This window comes from Ambystoma mexicanum, chromosome 6q (genome assembly GCF_040938575.1).
Source record: "Ambystoma mexicanum isolate Mex_15411 chromosome 6q, UKY_AmexF1_1, whole genome shotgun sequence".
Taxonomy (NCBI): Eukaryota; Metazoa; Chordata; class Amphibia; order Caudata; family Ambystomatidae; genus Ambystoma; species Ambystoma mexicanum.
The window spans coordinates 853,686,489-853,701,191 of NC_090937.1; the positions used below are offsets into that span (position 1 = coordinate 853,686,489).

At 50.9% G+C, this 14,703-nt stretch overlaps 1 protein-coding gene across 1 annotated transcript in view; it reads right to left on the reverse strand.

Annotated features, from left to right (window-relative positions):
- Positions 1–479: 479 nt before the first annotated feature.
- Positions 480–14,703, reverse strand: part of TMEM192 (transmembrane protein 192) — a 925,211-nt gene continuing 910,987 nt past the window's right edge. The window contains exon 6 of the mRNA XM_069631380.1: positions 480–894. Coding sequence (XP_069487481.1) covers positions 771–894 — 124 coding nt within the window. The 3' untranslated portion in view covers positions 480–770. The remainder of the gene's footprint in view (positions 895–14,703) is intronic.

Here is a 14,703-nt window from a genome sequence, read left to right on the forward strand (position 1 = left end):
CCATCTTTTCCTTAATCGGCTCTACGGAGAGAGATATGCTGCATTTTTCAAAGGTGGCCCTAACGGGAACAAAGTGACAATGATTAGCTGCAAAGAAAATAAATGTCGATCCAACTAAGTGCAAGGCGATTTACAGGTGGCCGTCAAACTAAGACCTCGCTCTCATTGTCCCAGATCCCAATCAACGCCCCTCCTACAAAAGCGGTGAATGGGATGGGGTGGGATGAAGCTTAAGTGGCAGCAAAGACACACGAGTAGAGCGGCAGCAGTGGCGGAGATCTCGGCCCAGGAGACATCCCCAAGACTGAGGGAGCCACACTGTACGCACACCACTTTGCGCCCAGCGAGCAATGCACTTCCACGTTTCAAAAGCAGGGAATTGCATGTATAAGTCGCCACAAGTGTACTTCCAGCACAACTTCACAAGCAATGTCCACTTCGTCGACGTTTGCTTCTTTATCTCCACAAAGACTAGCACGTTTTTGTAATATAAATTATGTTTTATTGTTTATATTTGAGAGGAAAAAAATCACCATAGAGAACGTAATTATCATGTCTTTCAATGCACTGCATCAACTGATGTAGAACTGAAAAAAAAAACGTGTACACAGAATCACAGATCAACTGCCATTCACAAGAGGAGAAGTAGTAGGTACAAATGTCCACAGGATATAGTGCAGTGTCGGACTCAGAGGCCATTAACAGCCTCCGACATCGAGTCGGTCCGGCGCTGCCGGGCACAAGATGGTCTTCGGCTCCCAGGGGCATGCTCAGTGTTTGGCCTGCTGCGACGCCATGGCCAGTAGCCGCCTGCTGAGGATCGCGTTGTGCCGCTGAAGGTATTCAATCACATCGCCCTGTTTTTCGACAACTTCGTCCAAGCTTGTGCCATCCCTTTAAAATAAACACATTAGATGTTAATGTTTCACCCAATGGCTGATGCCAGGTGCCAGCAATGCTACGGCGAAGCGAATCAACTGCTTTCAAATCAGTGTGTTTCTGATTACATTACATCACATCATTTGTATCGTGCACTGTGGACCCTGAGGCATAAAGGCGCAGACATTTGGGACGTAGACAGATACATGGAACACATTATTTTAATCTATTTGTTTGTTTTTCCTTCATGAAAATTGAAGGCTCTAAAGCCAGTATGCAATGTGGGGATCGCTAGACTTACTCAAACTGGTACATTTTTAGTTCTTTCTTAAATGCCTCTAGGGAACATTGGAATCTTAAGTTAGTCGGTAACGGGTTCCACAGTTTTGGGGCAACCAAGTGGAAGGCACCCTTATCTGCTTTAACAGTTATACTCCTAGGGACTAATAGCAGGTTCTGTCCACAGGATCTCAGAGCTAAAGTCCTGCAAATTTTACCGGCATAAGGCCTTGTCTACATTTAAAAGTTATGGCAAGAATCCTAAACTTAACCCGTGCTTCTATAGGGAGCCAATGGAGTAGCTTCCGTAAAATGATCTCTGCGAGACAGGTTCATCACAACTCTTACAGCCCTGTTTTGTATGGTTTGAAGCCTATGCACATCACACTTGCTAAGGCCTGTCAAGCGACCACAATAGTCCATCTTGGCCCTGATGATAGCTCTGGCTATTGTTGCTGTACTGTCCTGTGTAATTAGAGGCCTGAGGTGATAAAGCAATACAAGGATGCTGATACAACGCTATTAACGTGAGGACTCATTGATAGCGACTGATCAAGGCTGACAGCCAAGATTTTAAGTTTAGGAACAGGGATATGTTCTGCCCCTAACCTGAAAGAGCAAAATTTACTATCCAATTTGCTGAGGGCGGCTGGACTTCCCACAATCATTAGTTCTGTTTAGCTCTTATTTAGTGCCAAGTTATTATTAAGCATCCACTTTTCGATGAAGTTAAAAACTCTATTTAGCTCTAATTCATCCTGTGAGAAGCAACCTGCAAGTGGGACAACACAGAGTGTCATCCGTGTAGTTGGAGAATATAATCCCCTCTGCCTCTAAATCGGGAAAAAAGGGGGCCATAAAGATGTTGTATAAGCACAGTGATGTTCTGGCTCCCTGTTGAACCCCAAAAAGAACTGGAATGGAGGAGGCCTCTGCTATATCCGAGCATACTCTGCTGTGTCTGCTCGCCAAGAAAGATGCTATCCATGTAACCTGGGGTGAAAAATTAGCCACCTTGGATAGTGTGGTGAGCAAAATTGAATGATCGAACAAATCGAACACCGGCGATTGGTCAAGAAAATCAGTAAGGATAATGACCCTTTATCTAGGCGATCCAATAGCATTGACTTTAACTCGAGAAGAGATGTCTCTGTGCCAAAGTTTCACCTTTGCCAGGAATGACTTTAGATTGTCACTATATCACATACTCCAAGCACATGCTCAGTAACTATATGCAACGCTGGGGACCGTCTACGATATGTCTGTTTTGACCAGAATGTTGACAAACACACATTTAAAGAGGAGACATATCATAGAGGTTGGATCTGTAGGCGTCAGGAATATTTGATAGTACAAGATGGTTTAGCAGCCATGGCGTATTGAAACTGTGTGCATTCCTTTTCAATATTGTAAACAAGCGTTGTCCTTTTACTAGACATGAAAAGGCATTCACTAAATAAACGTGTGCTTTCTTTATGCAGTAGCAGTAGCCCATTCCTACTACATCTAGGACAGCTTTTCGTGAGAGAAGGTCGCTGGCAGCCATTATTCACATTGGGGAATCTGCCACCAATCATAACGGTAAACCGGTTACTACGTGTTCATGTTCAGCTGGACTATTGCTGCTGCACTAACGAGCATGCTTTGCAAAAGTGATGGGGAGTAGGCTGGGGAAACATGCTTCCTCAACACATTTAACAGAAAATCACAAAAATGTTAAGCAGCCAGGTTCCCTACATGGTAGCCTTAGGTGGAGATTAATGAAAATTTGAGCTGGCCTATTACAGGTATTTCAATGGCATGTACAGGCTATGGCTCCCGCAAGCTGTACTAAACATATCCACAAAATCGGCACCCCAAAAGAACATAGTAGATACCTCCAGCCAGGGGACACAGCAAGCAGAGGGAGGCCTGTGGAGGATGCTGCCATAGCCGCATCGTCCAGCAGGCCTCCCCAGGACCTACGTGTCCCCATCCCTCCTTACAGCAGGGACCAGCTGGGGGTACCTCTCCCCAGACTAGCTGTCGCCAGCTTCAGGAAGTGGGTGTGGGTGAGGGAACCTGAGATGCTAAAGGGCGTTATGGGGGAGAGATGGGGGGTGGCCCATCCCCTATGTGGTGCTTATAAACACCCTAATCTTGGAAAAAAGACTTGTTTCCTGATGAGCTGAGGCCAATGGATGCTGCCCGCCACCAAGTGGGGAAGTGTAAGGATTTGTAGCTATGATACGATATATGATATGATATGGCATTTATAACGCGCATATGCACACGTGTTTCAAGGCGCGACAAGGTAAGGGAGGGGAAACAGTGGGAAGACAGACAACGATCCTACTAGGCCAGGTGACATTCAGATCACGCAAGTGCATGGTAAGGGAGAAAAGGAAAAGTACCCGGGGGAAGGGAGAGGGGAAAGTGCAGTACATGGGATAGAAGAATAAATAAAATAAATAAAACGGCCAGGTGGTGGCGGCAAGTGCGAGGTAAGAGCAGACATAAGTGCTGGTAGGGGCACTGTAGGGATACAGAAAACAGTCCACAGGTGTGGGGGTTGCCAGGGGGGCAGTGCAGGTGTGCAAAAGGCGGGGCCTGGGCCCGAGATCAGAAAGGGTGGCCAGGTAACCAGTGCAGTTTCGGCCAGGAATTTCAGCAGGGGAGAGAGGGAGAGAAAGCAGAAGCAAAGAGGAAGGTTTTGAGGTGCTTCCGGAACTGGAGATGGTTCTCCTCAAGTTTCAGGGAGGCAGGAAGGCTGTTCCAGAGGGAGGCCCCTGCCGAAGAGAGAGCTCAGAGCAGAATCCTGATGCTGTATTACCAAGTAACGCAACACCTAAGCTACCTCCTGCTTAATAAAGCAACTGCGGCCTGTCCATCCACAAATCTGAGTCGGTGTGTTATTTCAGGTGGGGGCTGTGGGTGGAGGGCACGGCTATGGGGAACCGTGTGGAGGTATACACAGGAACACCAAGTGGAAGTAAAAATCAGGCATGCCAATACAGGGCCCGGGGGCCGGTGTGGGTTGTTACAGCTATGCCACATGCACACAGTATGCATCTCCCTCAACAACCTGGCATGATAAAATGAGCTGGACCTGTTCGTGCTGGCATCTTCCTTGCCTAAATAAAATGTGAACTGCAGTCCCCTCCTCCGCCTGACAACCCAACACGGGGGTATTCCTTACAGTCTCGCGAGATGTGTGCGGCGGCGGCAGCAGCCTTTCAGCCGCAGACGGTGCCAGCTGGGCCCACTGCAGATGGATGCTGGGTGACACTCTACACAGTGGATACGCGATGGACAGGCGGGCGGCTTTGTTTAGAGCACATTCTATGGTGTAGAAGATTTAACCAGACACACGAGTATGCATTACATCCAAAAACATGTCGCCTTACACCGCAGGGGCCATTACAGCCACGTTCAGTTAGGCTAAAGAATTTCGTGCTTCTAGCCGGCTTAAATGGACGGTGAAATCAAAAAAATAAAACACTAGGATACTGTAAAGGTGGAAACCTCACTACTATTATAGCAAGAGACCGCGCTAACAATCAACAACGCCGGAAAAGTAGAGTCTAAACGTGGGCGGCACAAGTTCTCAAGCCTCCAGTTTCACATGGGGGGCGGGGCATTCACCTTACACAAGCTTATCTCGCCAGCTCGTTCCTGAAAACCTTGACGCGAACAATGCTGAAATGCAAATGATACTTTATTTCCCTATCTCCTGTCAAGAGGCAAGTTGACCTGGTGCCCTCGCCATTTATGGCACAGGCAATCGAGCCCTCCCCTTCTGCCCTCGCCAGATACAAAGATTTGTAAAGCCACAATGGCTTCTTTCAGGGGCTACTTGCCTGCACATGGCCAGCCACCCCCTGACACTGCTCTTGGTGGGCGCACAGCATCATTTAACAGTTTTAAGCACCATTAGGTAAGCTTCCTCTCTCACAGGGCACCCGCGGTCGTTTGCATTAGTTTGTGATAACACATTCACAGCGGCCATACGTCTAAACGCACAAGAGGTCAGGGGAACAAACCCAGACCCATCCAGGAGGCCACCGCCCTACTGCCCTTTCACTCTTCCCTTTTCCATAGAATACGAGCTACTCAGAACTCTGCACCGTTGCACGGGCTGTGAATCCTCGCAGTCCCTCATTCAAGGTCTGCTCTTGACTGGTAAATGGCTGCCGCTGCTGCTGCTGGAGTACTCTACTTCCAGCCTCCCCTTCCCTTCATGGACTATGAGAACTAGAAGCTGCACACCCACTGAGCTGAATGGGCGCTCTAGCTCTGAGCCCCTGCACATGGGCAGAGCACACTCCCTGTCAAGCACACCCTTCAACCTTTTGAAAATGTATCTCTTGTGAGAGCACATCCTATGGCATCTTCGTGAAAGGACACCCCCATTGGAGAGCCACAGCACTGCCTGAGGCAATGACCATGGGGGTCAGGGCAACAGTGCAGTGAACCATCCACTGTTCAGACATGCCCCCCATCAGGAGACGTGTAACATGCAAGGGTGCATTGACGTTTACATGCCATGCATAGATGCAGGAAAACATTCTCGGTATGATCTTCTTGCTCATCTCATCTAAAGTAAGTTGAAAATATATGTAGGGCATATCTTCCATCCATCTGCTGCAGCACAGAGGAATGAGAGCAACCTTATGGTGAGAAGTAGCTCTTGAAATGTTCAGCAAAAAGTAAAACTCATGCTCTAACAGCATCAGGCAAGCCATACTGTGTTACTTTCTCTATTGAGGAAAAGCATTGTCAATCTTCTGGGTTTTCTCTCTGGTGACGAAAGTCGTTTGCTCCAATTTTATGGCTTGGCTGTACATTAAGTAAGGTGGGTGCGCACAACCCCAGTAGAGTTGAGTGGAAGCACTCCGATTGTTTAGCCACATCTTTTCCTGCTTCCCCCCTTTCAGGGTGGCATATGACAATTGCTGCGTTCCCCTTTCACCTGTTTGTGTTTCATTTCTTCACTATGTTTACTTGAATAAGCAACACGTTTTTCTCTACTCTCGGTAGGTATTATGTCTGGTGTGTGCTGAAGCTAGTTATATTTCATTGATTCTTTTCCATAGAGTCACATCAAGCAAATGAAGATTATGGTTTGCAGCTTCCATAAAAGGTCTCAATGCCTTCATAGCTTCAGGGATGGTGTTAACCAAAGGTTCAAAGTGTAGGGATTTGTTCTGAGAATTGAACAAGAACTAAAGAATAGGCTTCGTGATCCAGGCACAGGTATGTTATTACACTAACACTTCATTCCCAATGTAACCAATATATATATAACATGTATACTTGCGCCCGGATAACTTTGGGTTTGGAGCGCCATATAAATAAACAAACAAACAACACTTAAAACACGTTACTACATGTTGTGTTCGTTGTGTGTAATGAAGGTAGGATCAAGGAAGCAAGGCAGCCATGTTGATAAAGTTAGAATGTTCAACAACTAAGTTTATAAGCAAATAGAGATTGCTTCTGTTAAAAGCAAAGCACAGCCACAGAAAAAAATGCTTAACCGTGTTAGTACCCCCACTGACTCAAATTGTGTGCACACTTTTGCTCAATAGTCCCTGGGACCGGGGGTCGGGGGTCCATGTGGTTTACTGTCTCCAATACAATTACTAGAGCCTGGGAAATATTTTGTCCACTATAAAGTTACTGCTTCCCACACCTGGCATGCGAAATCACGCCCTGTGGAACCTTCTTTCTACTGGTTATAAGCAGCTGAGCAATATCTTGTTTTAACACTGCACACGGAGCGGCAGCACCCGCATTCCCTGCGTTAAAGTGGAATTCCAAAATGGCAGCCACCCTTAACCAAAGACCAGAGCGGGGCAGAGCAACAGAGGTAATGGGGAAGTCGCCGACAATCTAAAAAATAGCCAATCCAATTCCAAGACTGATACAGTTGAATAGCTGAGTGCGGTAGGGTGGTTCCAGGCGGCGGCAGCAGACCACTATATAAGCCAATATCATAATTGTGTGTGTTTTTGAAGCCAGTGAAAGAGTGATGGAGAGATTTGGAGGCAAAGGCAGAAGGAGATTTAGGCAGGGAAGGATAAAGGCTGACGAGAGATGGAGAGGGAGAGAGATGGAGAAAGAGAAAGGGGAAGGGAGATAAAAGGATGGCATTGAGCAGCAAGGAGGGGATTAGAGGAAGCATCATGTGGAGTGATATGGCAGGAGGGAGAGACAAAGAAAGAAAAAGAAGGGGCATAAAGGATGCAGGAGGTGATAGTTAGAGGTAGAGGAATGGGTTCAGGAGGAGGTTGGATGTAACACCCAAGGCTGGGTAGATCTCTGCCTTCGGCTGCGGCCTCCCTCTGGAACAGCCTCCCTGCCACTCTAAAACTTGAGAAAAACCATCTCAGGTTCCGGAAGCACCTCAAGACCTTCCTGTTTGCTTCTGCCTTCGACCCTCTCACCTGATCTGCTCTCTTGGCACCTTGCATCGGGACACCCTCTGTCTCTGGTCCCAGGTTCCTGCTCACCCTGCCACCCTACCGCACTGCCTCCAGGCCACCCCTTGCACTGGGGTTTGTATCTGTACCCATGCCCCCCCCCCCTTTTTTTCCCTCCTGCACTTATCTGCTGCCTCAAACCTAGCACTTGCCACTTGGCTGCACTACAACTTTGTGCTGATTTTATTTACTTATTTTTATTATTATTTATCCTGTTTCTCCTCTGCTCTGCACTTTCCACTTTCTCTCTCCCCTCCATGCACTTTTCCCCTCCCCCTCTCCCATGCACCTGCACCTTCTCAATGTCACTGGGCCTAGAAAGATCATTGTTTCGTACTCCCCTGTCCCCCTCCATTGCCTTGTCGCGCTCTGAAACACCTGTGTATGAGCACAATATAAATAAAATATCATATCATATAACATCAACGGGGAGGCGTGTGAGTGTTAAGGAGGGGGTTAGAAGAGAGTTTGAGGATTGGAGGAGATAACCAGAGGGAAGTAATCGAAGAGCAGACACACACCAAGACTAAGCAGTGTGAGTGAAGGAGTAGTGGAAAAACATGCAGGTGGCAAAGCGTTGGAGGGAGAAGTCAGCAAGAGAGAAAAATATACAGGCAACATCCCCTCCATTAGGTATGAAACCATTTTGACTCGTCAAGAAGGTAGACAAAGATGGTGTTTTGGGAACTAAACCGGGACGTAAGAGAGGGAGTTTGAGAAGCAGATTAAACCTGTAGAGCAGCTCAGGTAGCCAGTGTCTTGGTGGAGGCTTATTCCACTACTATCCAGTACATAATTTGGCAGATACCCAGGTGCACACCAGGTGAAGGGTCTCCGAATTGCACAGAAAGAGAACATGAAGACCTGAATCTAAAGAACAATTAATGATGTTAACCTTCAAACAAGAGACTATGAGGGACAGATTCACCAACATATTACAAAAAGGGACCCCAGATTGAGACATACTAAACCTCAGTCTGGGGTCCCTTTTTGTAATATGTTGGTGTAATATGTTACCTCCTGTATAAAAATCAAAGAGACACCATTACATTTTCTTAGTTGGTCCACTTAAGTAACAATCTCTTATATACATATTTAACAACCAAAACTTCTGTGCTGGCCTCACACTAATTCTACTAGATTTGACAGATGGTGTCAGAAGTGAGATAAGGAACAAGTTAATTACCTGTAACTTGTTCTCCAGCATGGGTCTGGCATGGATTCACATGCTCATGAATATTCCCCGTCGTCAGGCTGGGAATCTTCGGTAATGAAAACATCTCTGGGTCATAATGCCCCCAGCCAATGACTGCCCTCTCCCTAAGCCCCGCCCCTGGCAGCCATCCTCAGATTTGGTAGCACGCAAAGTGGCAGTATGACAAAGTGAAGAGCCGCAGAGGGGTAGGAGGGAGGGTTTGCATGTGAATCCATGCCAGACCCATGCTGGAGAACAACAGTTACAGGTAAGTAACTTGTTCCTTCTCCAGCATGAGGTCTGGCATGGATTCACATGCTCATGAATATAAGAATATATAGCAGTACACACATGCACAACCACGGGTGGTGGCAAGGCTAAACATTAAGCATTACATAAACCGAACATTAAGCAACACTTACCTCCTCACCAGGCCCACCGTCAGGCGAACAGGTTGCACAGCACAGCTTGGCCGACTCTGGACTCCTCCATCGAATTCCTTCGATGCAGTAGAATTTCGTGAAAGTGTGCGTCGACCTCCACGTAGCAGCCCTGCAGATGTCCAGCAGGGGCACACCAGACAAGAATGCCGTAGTAGCAGCGATCGCTCTCGTCGAATGGGCTCTCGGACGGCCGGGCAACGGTCGGTTTGCCAACCGATGACAGTGCATGATGCAGCCCGAGAGCCATTTGGAAATGGAAGCCTTCGAGGGGGGCCTTCCCTTGATTCACAGGTCCAAAGTTCACAAAAAGCTGTGATGTCTTCCAAAAAATCTTCGTGCGGTCCACGTAGAACTTCAGCGCTCTAGCTACATCCAGCGAGTGCAAAGCCCTCTGGGCCGGCGAAGAAGGCGACAGGAAGAAAACTGGCAACACCAACGGCTCGTTGAGGTGGAAGTCCGACGACACCTTGGGCATGAAGGAGGGGTGCGTCATCACCATCCTCGTCTCGTGGAAAGTCAAGTATGGAGGCTTGCAGGATAGGGCCTGGATCTCTCCCACTCGTCGTGCGGAGGTGATGGCCACAAGAAACGCTGTTTTCCACGACAGAAATTTCAATGGTGCCGAAAGCAGAGGCTCGAATGGCGGCCCCATGAGCCTGGTCAACACCACTTTGAGCTCCCACACCGGGCCGGAGTATTCACCGGCGGGAACGATCGGAACAGTCCCTTCATATATTCCTTCACCAGGCGATGAGACCAAAGGGATGACCGTCCCGTAGTCCTGTAACAGGAAATCGCTGCAAGATGGATCTTGATGGAAGAGTGAGCTAGTCCCGCCTTGGCCAGTGATAGCAGGTATGGCAGCACTGAAGGGGCCATAATTCGCAGAGGGTTAATCTACTGTGCACGGCACCAGACAGAGAACCTCTTCCACTTGTGTCCGTAGCACTTTAGAGTTGAGGACGCCCTGGCCTTTGCAAGCACCTCCTTGCAGTCCGCGGGGATATCGTATCCTCCAAACTCTAGTGCTGCAGGAGCCAGGCCTGCAATTAGCGACTCCGGGTCGTGATGGAGGATGGCGTCTCCTTCTCTGGAGAGAAGATCTGCGTCTGTCGACAGTCTGACTGGGGGGGGGGACGCTGACAAGTCCAGAAGGTCCGGGAACCAGATCTGACTTGGCCACGCCGGTGCGACAGGGATCATCCTGCACCGGGACCTCTTGAGTTGGTTGATGAGCCGGAGCAGCAACACCAACGGAGGGAACGCATACAGGAACAGGCCGTCCCAGGGGAAGGAGAAAGCATCGCCCATGCTCCTTGGCTGGGGAAACCTGCTGGCGAACCTCTGGCACTTGGAGTTCGTCGCCGTCACAAACAGGTTGATCTGGGGTTTGCTGCATCGTTGGAAAAGTCGATCCACTTGATCCTGACGCAGCTCCCACTCATGGCACGAGCGCAGCTCCCTGCTGAGTGAGTCGGCAATGACGTTCTTTGTTCCTGCTAGATGGAAGGGCACCAGAAACATCCCCTGGTCGACGGCCCAGTGCCACAGATCCTGGGCCTCCTTGGACCGTGATGGGGATCTGGTGCCTCCCTGCTTCTGGATGTAGAACATCGTGGTGGTGTTGTCGGTGAAGATCCTCACCACCTTGCCCTTGAGGGACGGGAGAAACGACCTGAGGGCCCAGAACACAGCTCGGAGTTCCAGGATGTTGATGTGGAGTGACCTCTCCTCCGGGAGCAAAATGCCTCTCGAGTGCAGATCTCTGGTGTGCGCTCCCCATCCCTCCAGGGAGGCGTCCGTCGTCACCGTCTCCTGATGTACCGTAGTCTGAAAGTCTTTGCCCGCCACGAGATGCACGCAGGTGCCCCACCATCGAATCGCTTGGCGGAAAACCTTGTTGAGTCGGATCCTGTCTTCAAAGATGCCCTTCGCTTGTATCCAACGGGCATCGAGGAACTCTTGTAGAGGACGCATCCGTAGCCTGCACAGGTGCAACAGGTAGATGCATGAGGACATAATTCCGAGCAGGGACTTGATGGATCTCACCCTGGCCACGCACGTGGCCAGCAGGCTCTGCACCTTGCCCAAGATGGCCTTCATCCTTTCCTCCGACGGTGAGGCCAATCGCGCCACTGTTTCAAGCTTGGCTCCCAGAAACAGTGCAACCTGCGACGGGACCAGGTGGGATTTCGAGTAGTTGATGGAGAAGCCCAGATCCGTGAGAAGTTAGACGGTCTCCGCTGTGTGTTCAACGCCACTGGGGCGAATCACTTGGTAAACACCCTTGGTGCCGACTTCAGCCCGAATGGCAGGGACTTGAATTGGTAGTGCCGCCCTTGGACTACGAATCTGAGAAACTTTCGGTGTCCTTTTAGAATGGGGATGTGGAAGTAAGCATCCTCCAAGTCCAGCAACGTTTGGAAGTCGCCCTCCTCCAGCTGTCCCAGCACGTGCTGGAGGGTGACCATCCTGAACTTTTGTGCCTTGATGTATTTGTTTAGCCGCCGCAGGTCCAGGATGGGGTGCCAACCGCCTGTCTTCTTTCTGACGAGGAAGTACCTGGAGTATACTCCGGAGCCCCAGAGCCTCTTCAGGACGAGCACGATGGCACCCTTCTTGAGCATCGCCCTTACTTGTAACAGCAGTTGAGAGATGTGACTTTCCTTCCTGGCCACGGGGGGAATACAGGGGCACTTTTTTAGAAATTCGAGGGCGTGTCCCTGGCCCAGGGCGTCCAGCACCCAACGGTCGGTGGAGATGGACTCCCACACGCTGATGAACTTCGCCAGCCGGCCTCCCACCGGGGTGCTCTGGTGGGGGCCCGACGCTACGGCCGGTTCAGTCCTGCTTGGAGGCGGCTTTGCCGCCTTGGCGATGATGACGAGATCCTCCTGACTTGCCGCGTCCTCTGTAGGCCTCCTGCGACGAGGAGCGGGCTGCCTGGCAGTATGTCGAGGAGCCGCCACCAGATCCCTTGGAGGCACCCTGTCTGCCTCCGGCGTTCCGAAAGGGCGGCCGTCATTGCTGCAACACTCACAAGGCCTGAGCCGTCTCCGTGTCGGTCTTTATGGCCTGAAGTGACTCATCCACTGTTTTTCCAAACAGGTTGTTTCCGCCGAAGGGCATGTCGAAAACTCTGGTTTGCACGTCCTGGCGGAAATCAGTTGCCTTGAGCCATCCCCGCCATCAAAGGCAAACACCGTTGCCCAACTGGCGGATTCCGGTGTCAGCGATATCCGTGGCCACCGTTATGGCGTGGCCGACGCCACCTCACCTTCCTGTAGAATCTCCAGGGCCTCCGACCTCTTGTCTGGTAGGAAGTCCAGCAGGGGAGCGATCTTGTACCACAGCTCCCTGTCCTAGCGGGCCACAATCAATAGGGCGTTGGCCGCCTTAAATGTCGTTGCCGCAGACGAGATGACTCGTCGTCCCATGGTGTCCAGCTTCTTTCCCTCGTCGTCAGGTGGGGAGGTCGAAGTTGAGGATGACGCCCCCGCTGCCTTCTTCTTGGCCGCCGCCGAGACAACCGAATCCAGGGTCGGCTGTGCCCTAAGGCACAAAGGGGCGGAATCGGGGACCTGGTACTTCTTCTCGTACCGATCCCTCTTGGCAGGCGTCGTGGACGGATTCTTCAGGAGAGCAAGTCCCTCCTCCCAGATTTCGTCAATCAATGGTCTTCCTCTTGGCCTTGCGCCGCTGATAGAGGAAACCTTCCTTTTTCTGTTCCTCAGGACAGAGCTGAAAAAGCTCGGATGCCCTGGCAATCATGGTGTGGAAGGAGTCAATTTCGTCGGGCGGGGAGGCCCGAGGGAGCGGTGATGGAAGGCCCATCCCGTCGTCACCACTGTCGTCATCCGTCCCCCGTCGTATCCGTATCCGTTCCAGTGTCATCCCTAAGATCAGGGGAAGGAGATGAAGGCTGAGCAGGGCGCGAGGGCTGGAAAGGCGGGGGTGGGGTGAACTCTCCTCCGCTTGTTTGGAGGGCTTCCCAACGGGCCCAGTTCTGCTGGGTCGTCCGTTGGGGTGAGGGGCAATCTCATCCTTATCTCTGTGCATAAGGTTTGGATTGCCATCAAAATGGCCACCGAGTTGTCCTGAGGCTCGGGCACTGGCTGCGACGGGCACGATGGTTGCTCCTCCTCCGCACGAGTCTCGTCGGCGCCACCGGCGTTCTGTTCGTCCGCCTCCTCTGGGTTCCCCCATGGGACTGGACCTCCTCGAACCTCTTGTTGAGGCCCTTCACGACTTCAACCAGCTCCTCCTCAGAGGCTGTATCCGTGTCCGTGACGGCCACTGGCTCCCCCCTCTTTTTCCACCGGGGTCTTCACGGGGGTCTTATGGATGGGCTGAAAAGAGGATTCCCTCCGTGGTGGCAGGGAAACTCTGGGCCCGAGGTCGCCTCCACTGGGTTAGCCTCCACAGGCTTTGCCAGGACCGCCGCGACTCCCTCAATAGAGGCCTTCTCCGGGTGAATCAAGGCCTTCACCACCTTGGGCGCACTTGAGGCTTTCACCTTGGGGGAGGGGTCACCGCCTCACCCCCCCTCGGCTGATCCCTTCGAGATCGACCGGGGCCTCTCCAGAAGCTTAGCCGGGTTCTCGGATTTTCTCTTCCCCGAGCCAGAGCATTGGCTCGTGGTTGATGGCGTCAGTGAAAGTGCGCCCTGCCTGGCAGCCGAGGAGCCTGACCCTTCGGCTATCCCGGTGCCCGTGGACTCGCGGTGCTCTGCCTTCTGTTGGGCCCCCATCGCCAGGGCGCCCTCACAGGACTTAGAAGACCACTCAGACTTCTTCTTCTCACCTGCTGGGCCCTTCTCTAGCGAGCTGGCGAGGCGGGTCTGACGATCCCTCATAGTCCGTTCTGACAAGTTCTTGCAAAACGCACAGTCCTTCTCCACGTGAGTTTTGTCTTCGTGAAGGCAGTAGAGACATCTCGAATGCTCATCCTCCTTGAAAACATTCTGTAATCCACATCCAGGGCAGTTCCTGAACAGCTTGGATCCGGGCATCTAGCTTCCCTTGTCCTGGGCCATGTCCACGAGGTAGGACTCAGATCTTCTGGAAGGCTCCAAGAAGTGTAACTCGACGAAAAGTCACCCTTGAGGGGCGTAGAAAATTCCGAAACGGGTCCCCGTTGATCGGAAGTAGAAACAGTGGAGCTTGAGGCTCGATTGACTGAAAAAATGAGATTAAACTCTTTGAAAAAACACAAAACGCAGTAAAAGCTCGAGAGCTATAGCACGAGGACTCCCAACACTTGAACATGCGGTGAAAATCTGAGGATGGCTACCAGGGGCGGGGTTTAGGGAGAGGGCAGTCATTGGCTGGGCAGTATGACCCAGAGACCAGTGATTGGTTGCTACTAAGAAAGACAGATCAGAAACGAAACTGATACTGATTTCTTCTTTACCGAGGATTCCCAGCCTGACGACGGGGAATAT